Source organism: Notothenia rossii, assembly GCF_949606895.1.
Source record: "Notothenia rossii genome assembly, chromosome: 5".
Lineage (NCBI taxonomy): Eukaryota > Metazoa > Chordata > Actinopteri > Perciformes > Nototheniidae > Notothenia > Notothenia rossii.
Genome location: NC_136903.1, coordinates 2,877,444 through 2,898,200, shown reverse-complemented (window position 1 = coordinate 2,898,200; position 20,757 = coordinate 2,877,444). Strand labels below are relative to the sequence as shown.

Sequence of the window (20,757 nt, the reverse complement as noted above, 5' to 3'; positions counted from 1 at the left end):
TTTTATCAGTTAACATTAATTTATTTATGCATATTGTTAAATATCTCCAGTTTTAAACAGTATTTTTGGTTTACTGTCCTACAGTACATTGGAATGATTTCAAACCTGTTTTTATTTATCCTAATAATTATAAAGGAGTGCCTTGGAAATATTTGTTTACATAAATTGTGATCAAAACGTTTGAGACCGACTGAGATAACTTAGACTAAAGTGAACTATCTAAACACTCAGAGTCCTTTACCTCACTGAGCCTCTCAGTCTGACAGGAGAGCTCTCCCTCCACATTATTGTAGAAACAGCTTCTTATATCTGTTAGCGCAGCAGAAGCTAACAACATTCCCCGCCGGTACCGGTGCACCCCCTCTCTCTCTCTATCTCTCTCTCATGCTGGCTGTGAGCTGCGGGCGCCTGATAAGCCAACATCCCCCACTTTCATCACTTACAGCGGCCATCGTACAGGGCAAATGGAAAATGTAACCGGGGTGAAAACGTTGTTATCTTTACTTAATTATGAATGTTGTTACATCAAGGCTGAAATTTTTTTTTTTTGGATTATATTTGTATTTAATCTTGTGGAAGTGCAGTTCCCCTGTCCTCCACCAGGGGGTGCTGCAGCACCCTCAGCAGCCCTACTTCCCACGGCCCTGCTCTCACAGTATCTGCGCGCAGAGAGTTGTGTTTTTTACGACACACACACCAGGGTTCCTACAGGTTTCACCAACTCAAATGTAAGACTTTTTAAGACCACTTTGAATAGAATTTAAGACCTATTTCACGTCAAGAAAGTATGAAGGAAGATTGCTATGAAAGAAGAAGCACGTCCCATAATTACTTACAAAGTACATTTAATCATGTTCAACATAAGAACGATGTCTGAACATAACATAAAGCATAACAGAACAAAAAAGAACTCCCTAACCGTGAAAGTGTGTCTCTGTATGTTTGTGTCTGTGTGTCTGTCTGAGTATGTGTGTGTGTGTGTGTGTGTGTGTGTGTGTGTGTGTGTGTGTGTGTGTGTGTCTCTGTATGTTTGCAGGGTATATGCAGGAATCCTGAAGTCAAATTTAATACCTTTTAAGACCTTTTTTAAGACCCTTTCCATACATTTTAAGACCTCATCGCAACTTTGAGTTCTAACCGGTTACATTGGCAACACACTTTACAATATTGATTGTAAGATAGCAAAACTAAACAGAGTGCAGACAGACTACTGAAGCCTCCTTTCCACATGAACTTCAACCTCTTTGTGAAGGTCAGGTTTAATGCAGTATGCTGCTTTGTTGCTTCTGTACTCTGCGCTCTTTCATTCCAGTAAAACTCCTCAGAAACCATTAGAAACCAGTATTTGACCAATAAACAAAACAATTGACAAAACTTTGAACTATGAAATATGTTAAACTTTGGTGAGCTTCAGCGGGGTAATGCCATATAGGAGCTCCCTCACAAATACCCAGGGGTTAAATTGGGCTGGGGCTGTCCGGGGCTAAGCCCTGGCACATAGGACGATGCTCTGACGTCATCACCCTCACACATTTGTCATATGTTTACAAAAAAGGATATATATGTTAAGACTTTTCTCGTTATTAATATAGACTATATTTAGGGTCTATATGTGTTGACTTTACTTTAAAATAGCAGATCTCTGTGACCGGATATAGTTTGGCTTAGACCCCGGCCCCACAAGGACGCATACGGTAAAACGCATACGCAAGCGGAAAAAAGGCTTCCGTTCACACGCATTCGATTCATTAACGTGTTCGTTCACACAAGACCGCTGGAAATGCTGGAAACGATGTAGTACATATGTCAGGCCTGTGAGTGGCGCTGCTGCCGCCCGAATTACACCAAAAGCAGCGAAGAAGACCCCGGAGCATGGTTGCCATGGTTGCCCTTCTGTTTATTCTCCGCGGTGGACGGCGTGTTCTCCTGCTGTATATCTCTCAGGTAGTCCACCAGCAGATGAAAAACACCCCCCTCTTCCAAGGAACGAGGGGACCATGGGGCAGAGTTTCCGTAAAAAAAATGTTCCGTCGGTCAACATGTCCGTTAAAGTTTAAATCTTCCGTACAAAATTAGAAAAGTGCCGGTCAGAGGTCTTCTTTGTTATTTATTGAGCTTTAAAACAAATTGATAACGACTCTGTTCTCTGTATAATAATATAATAATATTTAATAAACGGTGACTGCCTCTCTTTTCCTCCCCCTCTTCTGACAGCCCAGCGGCAGCAGGAGACGTGGGGAGAGGGAGGCGGGCTATTTCATCGTTATCAGAAAATGATCATAACGGGCTTACACACGGAGCCGTTGGACCCCCAGATCGTTGCGTATGCCGGTCTACCCACCTTGGGACCCGTTACCGTAGTCGTTTAGTCCCCACCACACACAGAGCGGAGCAAGGCAACGAAACTTAAAATAATAAGCAGCATTTTACGGCGCGCTATGCATGGGGCCGCCTTGTGGGGTTTCCCGACATGTCGTTTCAGTAAATTAAAGGGTGTTTCATGTTGTCGTTGCTGTGGACCTTCTTAATACCTTGGAAAATGCCGTTTAATACGTTTTAATAGCCTTAATTTTCGCTAAATTGATTTATCAACTTTTAATACTTTTTAAGACCCCGCGGACACCCTGGTTTGTGTGTGTGTGTGTGTGTGTGTGTGTGTGTGTGTGCGTGTGCGTGTGCGTGTGTGCGCGTGTGTGTGTGTGTCATGAGCTATTTTCTGAGCTCTGTTGGCTACAATCTCTTTTTCGATTATCTCAAGCTCAGTCAACTTCTTCTTGAAGCCCCTCCTCAGAAGGTTTGACTTGGAGATGAGCATACTAAATTACACTTGCTGCTTGCATCCTGACCAGTGGCGACTGGTCATTAGGGGCAAGTGGGACACAGCCCCACCTAGTGTCAGCAGAAAGTATTACAAATAATGACTACAAAAAAATAAATAAAAAAATATATAAAATATATTTTAAGATCATGTTTAATCATCTGATTCGTCTGTACATTGCTTTTTTAGTCTGTGTTCTTCTAATTAGTGTCTACAGTGTGTGCCTATTGAGCTGTTTTGAGCCATGTGGGACAAAACCCGATCCTGCCCTCCCTCTCATTGGCTGTAAGTACGTGTGCCGCGAAAAGTGTGGTGTGTGAAGAGGAGGAGAGAGACGCGTCCTAAAACCAGGAAGTAAGCTGCGCATGGGTTCCCTCCACAAATAGCAATGAGATTTCTCCATAGGATTTTAGAAAATAGCTCCAAATAAGATCCGTGGGAAACGTACCTGTTAGATAAATGCAGGTTTTGTTCAGCCGGATAATATCAACATGTCTAGCCTACTTTTATAATTTTGGAATCATAAATCTATCGACTAGATTTATGATAGACTTTTGAAACTACAAGAAGATAAGGAGGACTTTTACAAAAAAGTAATAGATGTTTGTCCAGAAGGATAGCCAAATGGACTTCATCTTCAAGTCAAGGTAAGACCGCAATTTTATTGAAAATGGGATCTTACTAAGAAAGAACAATTCAATATTTAAATGATAAAATTACATTTGTTGGGTATCCTTTTGTTGAACTGTCTGTTTAAAATTAATCGAAGCATCAGACTAAAAAAAGCTTTTGAAAATAATGTTATATTTTGATTTGGGTCAAAATATAATATTTGTAAACCTGAAGAGTCAGAGCCTCACCAGCCATGAGCCTCACTGCAGAAGCTTATATATACACCCAAGTGTGTTGTACCCCACCACTTTTGTACATATAAAAACGCCACTGATCCTGACCATAATTTGAAAAATGATCTTCTCATATTATCACACTACCTTGAGGATTGACTCATCACCTAAGCCGATGTCAATGTCCTGTGGATGGAGCCAGTTGTTCTTGTCTGCAACATCTAGTCTGGTCAGCTGCAGTGTTGTGATGTCCTGAAGGAGCTCTCTCTTACTAAAGCGTCTTAGTAGACTGTCAACAGAAACAAAACAAGAAATGCAAGTCCCCTGAATCCACATTTATCATACAGTGACTAGTGTTTCTCTAGGACATCCACATAGCTCATTTAAGAAACGTATAAATCATTACCTTGATCAACTCAGCCAAGTCTTTGCCGAGGAATGGCATCACTGGCTCGTCTGTTTGGTACTTCTTCAAAAAGGGATTGAAGGTCCTGGCAAGAGCCATGTAGTACTGCAGTTTGGCCAAGATGAGCGGGTCCTTCAGGGCTGCTGCGATGGTGCCGAAGGATGCTGTTCCAGGGTTTGGGAGCTTCTTGGTTCTCACTGCATCCATGTGCTGGAGCAGAGATGGCCAGACCGCAAGAGCCCTCTCCACCACAGGCAGATTTTCAACCCAGCGGTGACCACAGAACGACATTGCCCTCAGCAGCTTGTCCAGCTGCCACATGGTGAAGCCACATTTGAAAGCATTGTGTGGAGTCCACAGCTCCCCACGACAACAAGCTAAGCACCACCATACTGTTCCGCATGCTGTCGCTGGAGAAGTTTGAATAACTTCCAGTTTCCATTGAGATGGACACCAGGCTCCTCAGTTCAAGTTGGTCTACACACTCCTGAGAAATAAAACTGAACCACTTAATCATATATCTCAGTATGTTAGGCTATACAAATAAACTTGAACCTTTACACTTGTTTGAATTAAGTTGTGCGAGTTTATTGTTATGTATGCTATTGTATCTAGTATTGTGTTGATAAGCAATGGGAATAGTAGGCTAACTTACATTGTTGGTGTTCAATATAATACAAGATAGTACTTTATCTTAAAAAAAAATAATCCCAATTTGGGAAATGTTTGTGTTGCAGCATAAAAGACATGGCATTGGCAGGAATATGAAACTGAAAATATAAATGTACAGTTTTATTCCAAGAGAAACTTTGGAGCAGACTTCTCTGCCAGCCAGAGGTGGTTTGTTATAGAGAGTTATTGCATAGAGTTGTTATAGAGAGTTATTGCATAGAGTTGTTATAGAGAGTTATTGCATAGAGTTGTTAGAGAGAGTTATTGCATAGAGTTGTTATAGAGAGTTATTGCATAGAGTTGTTAGAGAGAGTTATTGCATAGAGTTGTTATAGAGAGTTATTGCATAGAGTTGTTATAGAGAGTTATTGCATAGAGTTGTTATAGAGAGTTATTGCATAGAGTTGTTATAGAGAGTTATTGCATAGAGTTGTTATAGAGAGTTATTACATAGAGTTGTTATAGAGAGTTATTACATAGAGTTGTTATAGAGAGTTATTACATAGAGTGGTTATAGAGAGTTATTGCATAGAGTTGTTATAGAGAGTTATTGCATAGAGTTGTTATAGAGAGTTATTGCATAGAGTTGTTATAGAGAGTTATTGCATAGAGTCGTTATAGAGAGTTATTGCATAGAGTTGTTATAGAGAGTTATTGCATAGAGTTGTTATAGAGAGTTATTGCATAGAGTCGTTATAGAGAGTTATTGCATAGAGTTGTTATAGAGAGTTATTGCATAGAGTTGTTATAGAGAGTTATTGCATAGAGTTGTTATAGAGAGTTATGCATAGAGTTGTTATAGAGATTGCTGTGGGCAGGAATATTTCCTGTATCCGTCCTAATATGCAACTGTTTGCAACATAACAGATCACCCAGCATTGCTAATGAAAGATATCTACGAATGTGAGTCTAATACTTACTACATGTATATAAACATTTCATTGTCAAATGATGACTTACTTTGACCTGTTCCAGCAAGTCCTTCGCTGTTGCATGTCCCATAAACTGGGAACCCAGGTACCGCGAATGAACTTGCTCCTCCTCCCAGAAACGTACGTGCAAACTTTCATCGAACATCAGAACGAACGGACCATTGTTTATTTGAGAGACGAGGTCTCTCTTGATGTGCGGCGCCAAACCAAATTTGGTGATGTGTCGTTTTGTCATCACTGCTTGCAAACGTTTTCGCAATATCCGAATCCGGGAACATGATTTAAAAAAGCTCTCCTATGCCATCGTTGCTGTTGTATGGTTGGTGTTTTGATACGGTATTTAGCGTCCACAGCACCTCTTAGGGTTGACGTAGCTCCAAACATCGCCCGGAGGTCCCCCGATATTGTTGCGGGAGCTGCTGTACTTTGTTACTATGTTGGGCTATATGCTAATTCATGCAACTTATGCTAATTGTGCTAATTGCCCAACATGCCGGTTAGCATCCGGCAGTTTCTATGTGCTGGGGATCCTACTACACATTTCTCTCATTAAACTTTTAGGGTACTCGACATTTCCGGGTTCACTAAGCTGGCAACGTGTTTACTAAACGTCAAAATAAGAATGAATATCTAAGGTCGACATTTTGCACCCAAGAGCGAGAAGCACATGTCGGCTAACACGTGCTTACTTTAGCTAACGTGAGCTAACTTGAGCTAGCATTAGTTCACCGATAACTAAAACAATTTAAAAAAAGTTCTCCCAATTGAAGGCAAATTCCACAAGTGTTGATTTAAACAGGTTTTGTTTTACTTGTTTTACATGTTCCACGTTCGTTTGAGTTCCATCTGATTTAACCGGTAAAACGTACCTGTTTCCGAGCTTCTGCAGGTGTGGTCACTACCCGATATGCCCGATATGCCGCCCTGCCCTATCTGCAGTGCGAATGTGCGAGATGGTCTGCCATATTTGACAACTACATACGGCAAACCAAGTAGGACACCTGACACAGTGGCTTTTGGCAAAACACAAAAAGAAAACTCGAGAGAGATGACTTATTGTTATTACAACGTGACTTCACTATTATTTAACAACTCTTTTTATTGGGTTCTTTTATTTGGGTTAAGTACATTGTTGGAATAAGTCAGAAATGTATTTAACTTCTGTTAGTCAGCTGTATGTCATACATTGTTGCATACATTCACAGTAAATATGTATTCAGTATGATAGCTGTCTAACAGAAGTTAAATTCATTTCTCACTTAAACATATTATTCTTCCTAAAACATTTCATATTACAATTTCGACGGTTTTGTAACCTCTGAATAAACAAAAGTATTTAAGGAGATTAGAAACCCTTATTCTTACTATTTGCCTGGGCTATTTGTTAATATTTTACCCAGTTGAGAGTTTGCCTAAAAATAAGCATAAATCAGCATGAATTCATTTTTCTAGCAGTATAGAATAGGTGAATATTAAATATGTATTTATTTATTCGAAGTTCAAATGTTCAAATGTTTAACACGTATACCCACAAACTCAACATTATGAATTAAGATTTTAAAAATTCAGATTTCTCATTTAAAAAAAATAATTCTCAATAAAGGTTGAATTCTGAGAAAAAAGTCAGAATTGTCGAAAAAAATCAAATTCTAAAAAAAGGGAAAATTCTAAAAAAGAAATCTGAATGATGGAAAAAAGTAAGAATTCTCACAAAAAGTCTCAAATAAAATAGTTAAAATTCTCCAAAAAAAAGTCAGGATTATGAAAAAAAATCTGAATCTCCCCATAATTCAGAAAAGTAAAAATTAAAAATAATAATCAGACAAGTCAGAATAAAATAAATAAATCAGAAAAGTCTGAATTTTCTTAAAAAATAAATGTGAATAGTCAGAATTATCCAAAAGATATCTGAGTTGTCCTGCAGGGGGCGATGATGAGCCGTCTGCCGCACTACTGACTGAACTGCAGGCGAAGAAGACATTTTGATGTTTTGGAGGCAACAAAACAGAACAGACATGTCGGTCAGCTAACTCGTCTCCATGGATACAGTTTCAATACTCTCTCTCTCTATATATATTATATTGTATTAACAGTTGTGATTGAATGGAGACCAAAGCGCCTTCTCTGCTGAATGCGGTTCCTCCTTACGGACATGTTATAACCAGCGAGAAATGGAGGAATTCGTCCCTTATTCAAAGCTTAAAGGGTAAATACATGAGTTTATTTACCGTGTATTACATTAAAACAGCCCAATTCCAGCCGTGTTATCACGCTAACGTCTGGGTCGTTACACACGTGTACCAAACCCCGTTCAAAAATGTGCTGTTTTAATGTACATTTCAATAAAATGCAGACAAAAACAAAGTGTAGAAAATGATAATTCACATTCTATCTGTCAAATACTTCCACTCATCTATTCCGCTCACATGTCCTCAATTTAAAACGTCAAACAAATGTAACCATAACAATAAATATAAATGTTAAATGGGAATAAAGCGATGCTTGTTATTGGTGTTAATGCCGGATTCAATTATGTTCAATACGTCTAGTTAAAAGAAACTATGTTATCATTTATTGGTGATTAAAGTCATTTTAATGTGTTTGGCCTCCTTAAAGTCATTGTTTGAATTAGATGTTTGTCATTATGCAAATTCAAGATTTAATTATTTGTTTTAATATATATATTGGGAGGGATGAAACCCTCTTTAATTGTCACACATGCAGAGCACACAGCACACACAGTGACATTTGTTCTCTGCATTTAACCCATTTAACCCATACTAGGAGCACTGGGCAGCGATTGTACAGCGCCCGGGGAGCAATGGGAGTGGGGGGTTGTCTGGAGGTGAACTGGGACCGCTCCAAGTAGCAGTCCACATTCCATGGCGGCTTTAAGTCTGTTCGGGGACTTGAACCGGCGACCCTACAGCTCCCAGTCCAAGCCCCTACTGATTGAGCCTTTAACTTTACTTGCCACTTGGCGGTGGTGGAAGAAGTACTCAGATATGTTACTTAAGTAAAAGTAGAAATCGTCCAGTAAAAGTCCTTCAATTAAATTTGCTCTGAAGTACAGGGGTACTAAAATATACTTTAAGTACTAAAAGTACCCATTATGTATGGCTCTTCTTTGTATTAAAGGATTGTATTTTACTGTATTTATTGATGCATCATGTGTTCATCACTTTAATGTTGCATCTGGTAAAGATCTGGCGCTGCTGCAGGAGTTCTCCAGCATCCACCAGCTCTGCAACGCCGCCCCCCACGAGCTGGAGCCCATCGTGGGTCAGGCTGCAGCTCAGCAAATCCACAGCTCCTTCCACAAAGCCACTGCTGCTGGAACCTGAGCTCTCTGAGTCTGGGGTTGGATTTTCTGGTGTTTTGCTTAGTAAGGACAAATTAAGCTCATTTTCAGGAGTATATAAGTATTTAGTGTCTTTCCTTTGACGTGTGTCGAGGCTTTCATGTTCAAAAAGGTCTTATTTCATGTTAACCCCCAATATAATTCAACATGAACCCTCCTTTATTGTAACATCACACAATAAATAATATGATACAACTGCTACCTTGCTGCTAATTTAGCTTCTTCCACAAACCCGCTGCTGCTGGTAAGGACATGTTATTCATGTTCAGGTTCATATCAGTATGTAGTGTCTCTACTTTAAAGAGTCCTCTCCTGCTGATGTTCAGGTGTATACCAGTATGTAGTGTCTCTACTTTAAAGAGTCCTCTCCTGCTGATGTTCAGGGGCCGTATTCACAAAGGATCTTAGGGCTAAAAGTAGCTCCTAACTGGCGAATCGACTGGCGAGTTAATGGAATACATTCCATCAACACGCAGATTGTTTTCATTCATCATGGTAGGGGGGCTTTAACGGCGGTATGGGCTGTTATTGAAAGTGTTTAAGTGCTGGAAATATGCTCATTGGATAATACTTTGCAGGGTGCTTTTAATTGCCTCCTTGATTTAATGATATTTACGTATTTTTATTGTTTGCTCTCTCTCTTTAACGTGCATATACAACGTCATTATCGTGGTCTGCACAAACTTGTCATCATGCGTGTATTCTGCTAACTGCACTGTCCATAACTATTTGATAGGAATACATTTCTAGCCTAGGCTATTTCCTTGTTTTAGTGGGCTCGTTTGTGGGATGTTGCGGATGAGTTTCAGCGAGACTGCCTGCTCTGAACAACCAATCACCGTACTGACCGCTTCTAAACTCATGCACGAGAATCGACGTAATCCATAGCAACGGCACGTCACTCTTAGTTCACTCTTAGTGATTTATCCTTAGTATGAGTAGGTCTCAGCGGCTTTGTGAATAACTTTCAAGAAAAAACTCCTACGTAAAATGTTTTAGTGCGAGTTAGGAGCACTCCTAGCGGTAAGATAAAATGCTTTATGAATACGGCCCCAGGTGTATATCAGTATGTGGTGTCTCTACTTTAAAGAGTCCTCTCCTGCTGATGTTCAGGTGTATATCAGTATGTAGTGTCTCTACTTTAAAGAGTCCTCTCCTGCTGATGTTCAGGTGTATATCAGTATGTAGTGTCTCTACTTTAAAGAGTCCTCTCCTGCTGATGTTCAGGTGTATATCAGTATGTAGTGTCTCTACTTTAAAGAGTCCTCTCCTGCTGATGTTCAGGTGTATATCAGTATGTAGTGTCTCTACTTTAAAGAGTCCTTTCCTGCTGGTGTTCAGGTGTATATCAGTATGTAGTGTCTCTACTTTAAAGAGTCCTCTCCTGCTGATGTTCAGGTGTATATCAGTATGTAGTGTCTCTACTTTAAAGAGTCCTCTCCTGCTGATGTTCAGGTGTATATCAGTATGTAGTGTCTCTACTTTAAAGAGTCCTCTCCTGCTGATGTTCAGGTGTATATCAGTATGTAGTGTCTCTACTTTAAAGAGTCCTCTCCTGCTGATGTTCAGCTGTATATCAGTATGTAGTGTCTCTACTTTAAAGAGTCCTCTCCTGCTGATGTTCAGGTGTATATCAGTATGTAGCGTCTCTACTTTAAAGAGTCCTCTCCTGCTGATGTTCAGGTGTATATCAGTATGTAGTGTCTCTACTTTAAAGAGTCCTCTCCTGCTGATGTTCAGGTGTATATCAGTATGTTGTGTCTCTACTTTAAAGAGTCCTCTCCTGCTGATGTTCAGCTGTATATCAGTATGTAGTGTCTCTACATGTCTCCATGCTTTAATGTTCAAAAAGCTCTTTATTTTTCTCGTACTGCCTGTGCTGCAGCATCTCGTTTCACCCTCTGTCTGAAACCAGAGTGTAGCATTTGTTGGAGTGCATGTTAGGAAAAAAGTGCTTTTGAAAAAGACCTGATATTTTTGACATTTACAAATAAATATGAATGAACCTGTCTCTTTGGTATTGAGGCGAGTGCTGGGGAAATGTGGCATAGGTGGGAGCAATCAGACTTAGATTTCAATGTGCTCGTGTATTAATGTTATCATCTTCAGCATCAGTCTGTAGTTATTTATTGAGAGCATGTATTCATATGACCACAGTTTGTAATGAACTCCTCTAAAGGTCGTCCTCAGATGTCCCTCATGATGTAGCACAGTGTTCAAATCAGCTGTTCACACACCCCAAAACCTTATAGACAACATAATGGCACACTTCCTACTAGGGATGTCCGGATCTCCTTTTTTTGCTCCCGATCCGATTCCGACCATTTGATTTTGACAATTTGCCGATACCGATTTTTCCCGATCCGATCTTTATGCAATGCATTAAGAGGAAAAAAAGCATTCAAGTTGTCCCTTAAGGTTATTTTTTAATTTAAATTGGATATTCTATCCAACATGGATATAGCTTCTTTCTTTCACAGCAGCATTGGATCAGTTCAGTTGTGCAGCATTGGATCAAAATAAAGCTTATCAGTACTCGTTAGCTTACTGCTACAATTAGACACTGCGCCCACTCTGTTGCCAGATCTGAGAGAAATAAGCAGGTCTATGAAAACAAGCCCCAAAGAAGCAACACATACATGATGTTGTGTAATTTGAAACCAAAACTAAGGCCTCAGGATGACTTTAAGACTTGAACATGGTCATTTTTGTTTTGTAACACTGAATACAAAATAAAAAAAATCCCGATCCCCGATTTTTTTTCTCCCGATTCCGATCTTTTGAAAATCACGTGATCGGCTCCGATCCCCGATCACGTGATCAGATCGGGACATCTCTACTTCCTACTACACTATCTCTGTGAAGAGGTATGTTCAGCTCACCTGAGAACAGCTCATGGTGTTCTTCTTCATATTATTTGGTGCCGTTTTAATAAAATCAGCTGTTTTTTTCTCTTTTTTTTACACAACAAGCAAAAACAAAACAAAAATCATCAGACATTAATTTGACTTTGTTTATTCCAAAGAAAAGAGATAATTATTATTTTTGAGACTTATTCATAAAATGGTCTTCAGTTGTGTGAGCCAATATGCAACATTTCCTATATAATCTATGGTTACACAATACAAGTGATAGATTTAGCATCAAGACATGGAAAGTACAAAAGCTTCTCATTTTGAATGTGTTGCTCTCTAGATGATTTCAAAGGCAGGTTATAGAGTTTTTAGAATTCATCAGATCGTTTCAATATATGTAGTCAAATTGGTTTGCTGTTTTAGTAGCAACGAAAACATTTAAAGAAAAAAATGCATTGATCTCAATCTGATAATAAAGTATAAACAATGCCCATCCCATAAAACACATTTATTTCTAACATTAAATGATATTGAACCTGATTTCAAATCAAAGGGTTGTTCTACTCAGTGTGATTGACAGGAGAGATGATCAGAGGGGCAGAGTTTTTACCACCATCGTTCTTACAGGGACTAAAGAATGGGTAGAGTTTCTCTTTGAAGCAGCAGCCAGTGAAGGAGTAGATCAGAGCTGCAGCATCAACATCATAAAAGGAGACCAGACCCTCCTCATAATCCACAAACACCCCCACCTTCTCAGGCTGAGACTTCAGAGAGAGACGGACATCAGGGTCGAGAGCTTCGTACTCATTTCCATTCCTCAACCATATCGTCCAGTAACCATTCTGAGGAGACAGTGAGATCTTTCCCTTCCTGTTGATCGACTCTCTGACCACTCCTAGAGTCCACCTAGTCTTCCCTTTAACCTGAACCTCGCAATAAAATCTTCCTGAAGAGAAACTCTGCTTTGCTAAGACACAAGAAGCCACATCAAATCTCTCTGGATTGTCTGGGAGATTCTTCCTCACATCACCATGTTTCACTTGTTTTCCATCATCAGACAGAATGAGTCTGGGATGTGCTGTATCAGGATCAAGAGTCACCTCCACCTCAGACTGCTGGACCCTCTTCAGCTCCACCTCAAGCAGCTTCTTCATCTGTTTCCTGAGCGTCTCCTCCAGCTGAGTCACAGCTCTCCTCACAGTCCCCTCATATGAAGGTGGACGGACCCTGACTTCTGTCCAGTTCTTGGTGGGTGGAGCAGCGTTCAGGGACGTGAAGCTTTGGAGGAGGTGGAGCTGGTCTTCAGAGCGTGAGAGCTGCTCCACCTCAGAGCTTCTCTTCTGCAGCTCAGAGACTTCCTGTTCCAGCTCTTTGATGAAGCCTTCAGCCTGTTCCTCTGTCTCTCTCTGCTTCTCTTTGATGGTGTCCATGAGCTCGGCCTGGCTTCTCTCAACAGACTCCTTCAGAGCGGTGAAGACCTGAACACCATCTGCTATCTCTCTGTCTGCTCCTTCCTTACTGAGCTCCACTGAGCGGTTCATCTCCTGAATCTTCAGTCGTCTCTTCTGGATCATCTGCTGGATTTCAGCCTCTGTCTTCCCCAGCTCAGCCTTCTTTCCTTCATGTCCTTCTTTCAGAGGAACAACATCATGTGTCTTGTGGTCTAAAAGAGTGCAGAGCATGCAGACACACACCTGGTCGGTCTGACAGAACAGCTCCAGCAGTTTATCGTGCTTCACACACATCCTGCTTTCCAGGTTCTCCTCAGGGTCGATCAGCTGATGTTTCTTCAGGCCTGCTCTTGTCAGGTGAGGCTCCAGGTGAGTCTCGCAGTAGGACTCCAGACACACCAGGCAGGACTTCAGGGCCTTCAGTCTGGTTCCAGTGCAGACGTCACAGGGAACTTCTCCTGGTTTGACAACGTGTTGCTCTGAGCTGCTGCTGCTGGCTTTCTGTTGAGCTGACTCTCTGAACTGAGCAGCCATCTCAGAGATGAAAGTGTTGACCCGCAGCTCAGGCTTTATGTTGAAAACTTCTTTACAGTTGGGACACTGACTCGGGACATTTCTATCCCAGTGTTGAGAGATGCAGGCTTTACAGAAGTTGTGTCCACATGGTGTGCTGACTGGATCAGTGAACACATCCAGACAGATGGAGCACAGAAACTGATCTTCGGTCAGTAGACAGCTGGCAGCAGACATGTCTAAACTCTGAGGACAAAACGTGAGAAGAAACACAACTTAATGACATATTGTTTATTTGCCATGTCTATTTGAGTCCTATTACGAACGTGAAAATGTTAACAAGCCCAACGTCTAATGTTAGAAATGTATAGTAAAGTTCCCCAGCACATAGAGACTGCAGGATGCTAACTTTTCGGGCAATTTGCACAATTAGCATAAGTTATGTTATTAGCATGAATCAGCTCTATCTACCAGGGGGTTAAAGATGGCTCAAACGTGCAGTTCAGATGTTGTAGACGTAGAACAAACAACCAAAATCATTGTTTTTCAAAAAAGTCACTTTTTAATATTATAAATAAAATCTGGAAAATCATAGCAGCATTTAGTTTAAACTCTAAAAAACACAATGTGCAAGCTCTATTCATTTTGGGGGATTTTGCCATTGTTGAACAGAGGAGTGAATCCTCCTTGCTGAGCATCACTGAAGTTAATAGTTAACAGTAAAGTTATCAGCTGTATAAAGGCCGAGAGCAGTTATTACAGAAACAGTGCAGCTGAGAAAGAAGGGTTCACAGCTCAAGGCTGCTCACCACAGTGTGTCACAATTATATAAGAAGAAATATGTAAATGTCATGCTTTTTATAAGTAATTCCAAAAACTTGTAACATAACACCAGATACCTTGCTTTGGACAGTTCAGAACAAATCTAATATTTAGATACTACTTTGTTTAATACAGTCATTTATAAAGATGTTTTCAAATACAGGAAATATGAAAATAAGTTTAAGCTAATGCTAGCTTTGGCTGTATTCTGTCTAACCTTCCTTACCCAGAGTTTACATTGTATTTTAGGATGTTGCTAATATCTCAACCGACACATTTATATAGTATAATATTCTTTATATAGTCAAATGGATGTAATAGTCAGATTCAGATTTTAATCCAACTGTGACAAAATATTAAGTGATGTGTCTGTAGTGCACTCACCAGAGTTTGCAGAGATCCTGCTGAGTTGAAAAGAGCTACTGAGTCGAGTGTGTCTTCAGAGAAACAGAGACGCTGCTGCTCTGCTGTTGCTCTGAAAAACTTCAGCTTTCATTTCCGGGAAATTGAAACTCTTCTGTTACCGTGTGGTTCCACCTCTCAGTGGCAGTTTGCCAAGAGGAAGTGGAGGAAGAACTGTTGAGGCTTGTTATTTAACTTTGTGACGATGCATTTTACAACTGATCCAAGAGGCTTTTCAAACCGTGTATTGAGCACAAGTAGGAATATTTTCTCAATGCATTTCCTCCTTCCGCTTTATTTCAGTTTTACAGGCTGTGTGTTATGGTCCCTGTTTAAGAGCAGCTGGTGAAACACTTCTGCTGCATTCGACACGGTGAACCATCAGATCCTCCTTCACACTCTCCAAGAACTTGAAATTTCAGGGACTGCACTTTCCCTCCTCACCTCATACCTCAAAGACCGCACCTACAGGGTAACTTGGAGAGGGTCAGAGTCCGATCCTTGTCAATTAACTACAGGGGTCCCTCAGGGCTCTGTTCTCGGTCCCCTCCTCTTCTCCTTGTACACAAACTCAATAGCCTGGGCTATTTGTTAATATTTTACACAGTTGAGAGTTTGCCTAAAAATAAGCATAAACCAGCATGAATTCATTTTTCTAGCAGTATAGAATAGGTGAATATTAAATATGTATTTATTTATTCGAAGTTCAAATGTTCAAATTTTTAACACGTATACCCACAGACTCAACATTATGAATTAAGATTTTGAAAATTCAGATTTCTCATTTAAAAAAAAAATTCTCAATAAAGGTTGAACTCTGAGAAAAAGTCAGAATTGTCCAAAAAAATCAAATTCTAAAAAAAGGGAATATTCTAAAAAAGAAATCTGAATGATGGCAAAAAGTAAGAATTCTCACAAAAAGTCTCAAATAAAATAGTTAAAATTCTCCAAAAAAAGTCGGGATTATGAAAAAAAATCTGAATCTCCCCATAATTCAGTAAAGTAAAAATTAAAAATAATAATCAGACAAGTCAGAATAAAATAAATAAATCAGAAAAGTCTGAATTTTCTTAAAAAATAAATGTAAAGTCAGAATTATCAAAAAGATATCTGAGTTGTCCTGCAGGGGGCGATGATGAGCCGTCTGCCGCACTACTGACTTAACTGCAGGCGAAGAAGACATTTGGATGTTTTGGAGGCAACAAAACAGACATGTCGGTCAGCTATCTCGTCTCCATGGATACAGTTTCAATACCTTCTCTTTCTCTATATATTATATTGTATTAACAGTTGTGATTGAATGGAGACCAAAGCGCCTTCTCTGCTGAATACGGTCCCTCCTTACGGACATGTTATAACCAGCGAGAAATGGAGGAATTCGTCCCTTATTCAAAGCTTAAAGGGTAAATACACGAGTTTATTTACCGTGTATTACATTAAAACAGCCCAATTCCAACCGTGTTATCACGCTAACGTCTGGGTCGTTACACACGTGTACCAAACCCCGTTCAAAAATTCGCTGTTTTAATGTACATTTCAATAAAATGCAGACAAAAACAAGGTGTAGAAAATGATAATTCACATTCTATCTGTCAAATACTTCCACTCATCTATTCCGCTCACATGTCCTCAATTTAAAACAAATGTAACCATAACAATAAATATAAATATAAATGTTACATGGGAATAAAGCGATGCTTGTTATTGGTGTTAATGCCGGATTCAATTATGTTCAATACGTCTAGTTAAAAGAAACTATGTTATAATTTATTGGTGATTAAAGTCATTTTGAATGTGTTTGGCCTCCTTAAAGTCATTGTTTGAATTAGATGTTTGTCATTATGCAAATTAAATATTTAATTATTTGTTTTAATATATATATTGGGAGGGATGAAACCCTCTTTAATTGTCACACATGCAGAGCACACAGCACACACAGTGACATTTGTTCTCTGCATTTAACCCATTTAACCCATACTAGGAGCACTGGGCAGCTATTGTACAGCGCCCGGGGAGCAATGGGAGTGGGGGGTTGTCTGGAGGTGAACTGGGACCGCTCCAAGTAGCAGTCCACATTCCATGGCTGGTTTAAGTCTGTTCGGGGACTTGAACCGGCGACCCTACAGCTCCCAGTCCAAGCCCCTACTGACTGAGCCTTTAACTTTACTTGCCACTTGGCGGTGGTGGAAGAAGTACTCAGATATGTTACTTAAGTAAAAGTAGAAATCGTCCAGTAAAAGTCCTTCAATTAAATTTGCTCTGAAGTACAGGGGTACTAAAATATACTTGAAGTACTAAAAGTACCCATTATGTATGGCTCATCTTTGTATTAAAGGATTGTATTTTACTGTATTTATTGATGCATCATGTGTTCATCACTTTAATGTTGCATCTGGTAAAGATAGGGTTTATTTTTATTATTTTATTTACTGCTGGGTAACCTATAACAATACACCATCATTATTTTGTGGAATTCAAATTGTATTTATAACCTAAATCTGCAAATTAACTACAGTACAAGTACAAGAGTAAAAACAACAACATTTGCTCAAAACATTTTGTGAAGTAAAAGTATAAAGTAGCATAATGTGGACATTTGAAGTACAAGTACCTTACATTTCTACTGAAAAGCAGTACTTGAGTAAATGTACTTTGTTACATTCCACCACTACCACTAACTAAAAGGTCATCTCAGTATTTGATGGACTGAAAACTGCATTTTCTACCATTGTGTTTGAAAACTCACTCCTAATGGTTAAGATTGAGATAATTGTTCTGTGGCTGCAGCTCTAATACACAAGCTCTTCTTCTGCTGCAGGTGGAGGAGTGAAAATCCTGTTTGAGAATGAGCTCGGTGTCGCAGATTTCCACCTGCCCAACAAAAGCTGCATCCTGTACGTGTCAGAGTGCGACATCATAGCAGGAAACAGCTACAAGAGGAAACTGGTCCGCTACAGAAACGTGAGTTTAACGAGGACACAAAGCAGTGTTTTCTCTGTGTTGTTCTGCCTGACATGATGATGATGATGATGATGATGATGATGATGATGATGATGATGATGATGATGATGATGATGATGATGATGATGATGATGATGATGATGATGATGATGATGATGATGATAGAAATGAATTAATATATTGTGCCTGAACATTAAGGGCTGACTCTTGACCTTCAAACAAAAGAACACTACAGTGACATGTGTCCCTCCTGTTGTATAGACCAGCAGCAGTTTCCAGGAGCTGGTGCTGGTGGAGAAGACGCGCCTCAGTGAGCAGAACTTCTCCGCCGTGCAGAAGTTTGTTGTGTTGGACCTGGGTTTGACTCTGCTGCCGGTCAGCGGGCAGACCGAGGCCTCGCAGCTCATCAGTCAGATCGTGAGTCATATTTACCTTTTATCTTTTCATAGGATCCCAATTAGCACTAGCTATTCTCCCTGGGGTCCACACACACTTACAGTCAAACACACATTTACACATGACAGCCACATTTTAATTGTAGCCGTGTCGACCCTGCATCTGGAAGTCTGTTTTAGTGTTAAAGAGTCACACTCAGATCGTGGTGTAAACAGCATAAAGCTCTCTTAGAGAAATCTCACTGGTCCCCGGCTTGAGCTTCAATCTCAGGATCCATGTATCTGTGATCCTCTCCAGAATGGAAGGAGTCATCACATACAGAGCATCAACTAGTTCCTGAACAGTGTCCTTCACATGCTGATATCCAAGAGAGGGAGTTCCACAGTCACAGGATGGAGGGATAGAAAGCAGTATTCAATGTTTACTTCAGATTAGCTCCACGTCAGAAATGAGCATGTTTGTCATCTGTCTCTCTCCATAGAGGCTGAATCATCATGTTAATCACATAGTTATCATATGCCTCAAACAGTCCTGATGCTCTTCTAGGTAATCACACATCGCAACTGTTTTTTCCACATCCGCAACATCGCTAAACTCAGGTCCATTGTGTCTCATGCAGAGCTTGAAATGGCTGTCCACGCATTCATATCATCCCGGCTAGACTACTGTAATTCACTTTTCACCTGTCTCAGCAAAGCCTCTGTTCACCGTCTGCAGCTGGTTCAAAACGCTGCCGCCCGCTTAATCACCAGGTCTAAAAAATCCTGCCATATCACCCCCATTCTAGCCTCCCTGCACTGGCTACCAGTTCATTTCAGGATCCAGTACAAGATCCTGATTATCTCATACAAAGCTCTAAACGGCCAGGCCCCAGCCTACATCAGCGAGCTCATTCCACCACACCAAAACACTCGTTCGCTGAGGTCCTCTGACCAGGGGCTTCTGGCAGTGCCCAGGACCCGACTAAAGACCAGGGGGGACCGGGCGTTTGGGGCGGCTGCCCCTAGACTCTGGAACGCACTTACCCCGGTCCTGAGATCGGCTCCCTCCCTCAACCTGTTCAAGGGACACCTAAAGACGCACTTATTTAAGCAGGCGTTTGAGCAGTCTTAGGCCGTTCATCACGTCACTGTCCTGTCACTGTCGATCACTGGTCCTCTTGCACTTGGTTTCATGTTTGTATATTGTTTTTAAGTTTTTATTCTATTTTCCTGTCATGTTATGCTTTGTTATTATTATGCCTTAGTGCCATATTGGCCTAATTGTTTTGACTGCTATATTTTGTACAGCACTCTGTGCATTCGTGCTGGGAGGGGTGCTTTAGAAATAAACTTTTACTTACTTACTTACTTACTTACATCCTGTCATGTTCACAGCTACAGTTGGGATACCTTTGATATCATGTGGAACTCATGTTGGAAGAGGACACTCAGTGTTTTCCCAACAAGCTCCCATGTATTTGTTGATTTTCCTGTTGATTTTCCAACCGGCTCTGACCGTCTCCAGGTCCACGGGGAGGGTCGAGAGAACCCCTTCAGGAGGAGGAGTTCCTCTCGGCTGCTGGACCCACAGGTCCTGGTTCTGGTGCAGCGAGTCCCCGGGGTCGGCGGGGTCAAAGCTCTGGCGCTGCTGCAGGAGTTCTCCAGCATCCACCAGCTCTGCAACGCCGCCCCCCACGAGCTGGAGCCCATCGTGGGTCAGGCTGCAGCTCAGCAAATCCACAGCTTCTTCCACAAAGCCACTGCTGCTGGAACCTGAGCTCTCTGAGTCTGGGGTTGGATTTTCTGGTGTTTTGCTTAGTAAGGACAAATTAAGCTCATTTTCAGGAGTATATAAGTATTTAGTGTCTTTCCTTTGACGTGTGTCGAGGCTTTCATGTTCAAAAAGGTCTTATTTCATGTTAACCCCCAATATAATTCAACATGGACCCTCCTTTATTGTAACATCACACAATAAATAATATGATACAACTGCTACCTTGCTGCTAATTTAGCTTCTTCCACAAACCCACTGCTGCTGGTAAGGACATGTAATTCATGTTCAGGTGTATATCAGTATGTAGTGTCTCTACTTTAAAGAGTCCTCTCCTGCTGATGTCCAGGTGTATATCAGTATCTCGTGTCTCTACTTTAAAGAGTCCTCTCCTGCTGATGTTAAGGTGTATATCAGTATGTAGTATCTCTACTTTAAAGAGTCCTCTCCTGCTGATGTTCAGATGTATATCAGTATGTAGTGTCTCTACTTTAAAGAGTCCTCTCCTGCTGATGTTCAGGTGTATATCAGTATGTAGTGTCTCTACTTTAAAGAGTCCTGTCCTGCTGAT

The 20,757-nt window shown here is 40.6% G+C and overlaps 3 protein-coding genes across 4 annotated transcripts in view; 2 read left to right on the top strand and 1 right to left on the bottom strand.

The window, feature by feature from the left end:
• Positions 1-3,240: 3,240 nt before the first annotated feature.
• Positions 3,241-20,757, top strand: part of LOC307040153 (uncharacterized protein) — a 161,292-nt gene continuing 143,775 nt past the window's right edge. For both annotated transcript variants that reach the window (XM_079682746.1, XM_079682747.1), the window contains exon 1: positions 3,241-3,465. In XM_079682746.1, the coding sequence (XP_079538872.1) occupies positions 3,419-3,465 (47 nt within the window). In that variant the 5' untranslated portion in view covers positions 3,241-3,418. The remainder of the gene's footprint in view (positions 3,466-20,757) is intronic.
• Positions 11,776-15,528, bottom strand: LOC307040138 (E3 ubiquitin-protein ligase TRIM21-like). The gene is made up of 2 exons (XM_079682718.1): positions 15,060-15,528; positions 11,776-14,099 (listed from the first exon to the last, which is right to left on the bottom strand). The coding sequence occupies exon 2, from the start codon at positions 14,088-14,090 to the stop codon at positions 12,450-12,452; it is 1,641 nt and encodes a 546-aa protein (XP_079538844.1). The 5' UTR covers positions 14,091-14,099; positions 15,060-15,528; the 3' UTR covers positions 11,776-12,449.
• Positions 16,275-20,410, top strand: LOC307040152 (Fanconi anemia core complex-associated protein 24-like). The gene is made up of 4 exons (XM_079682744.1): positions 16,275-16,480; positions 17,896-18,038; positions 18,300-18,455; positions 19,941-20,410. The coding sequence occupies exons 1-4, from the start codon at positions 16,378-16,380 to the stop codon at positions 20,190-20,192; spliced, it is 654 nt and encodes a 217-aa protein (XP_079538870.1). The 5' UTR covers positions 16,275-16,377; the 3' UTR covers positions 20,193-20,410.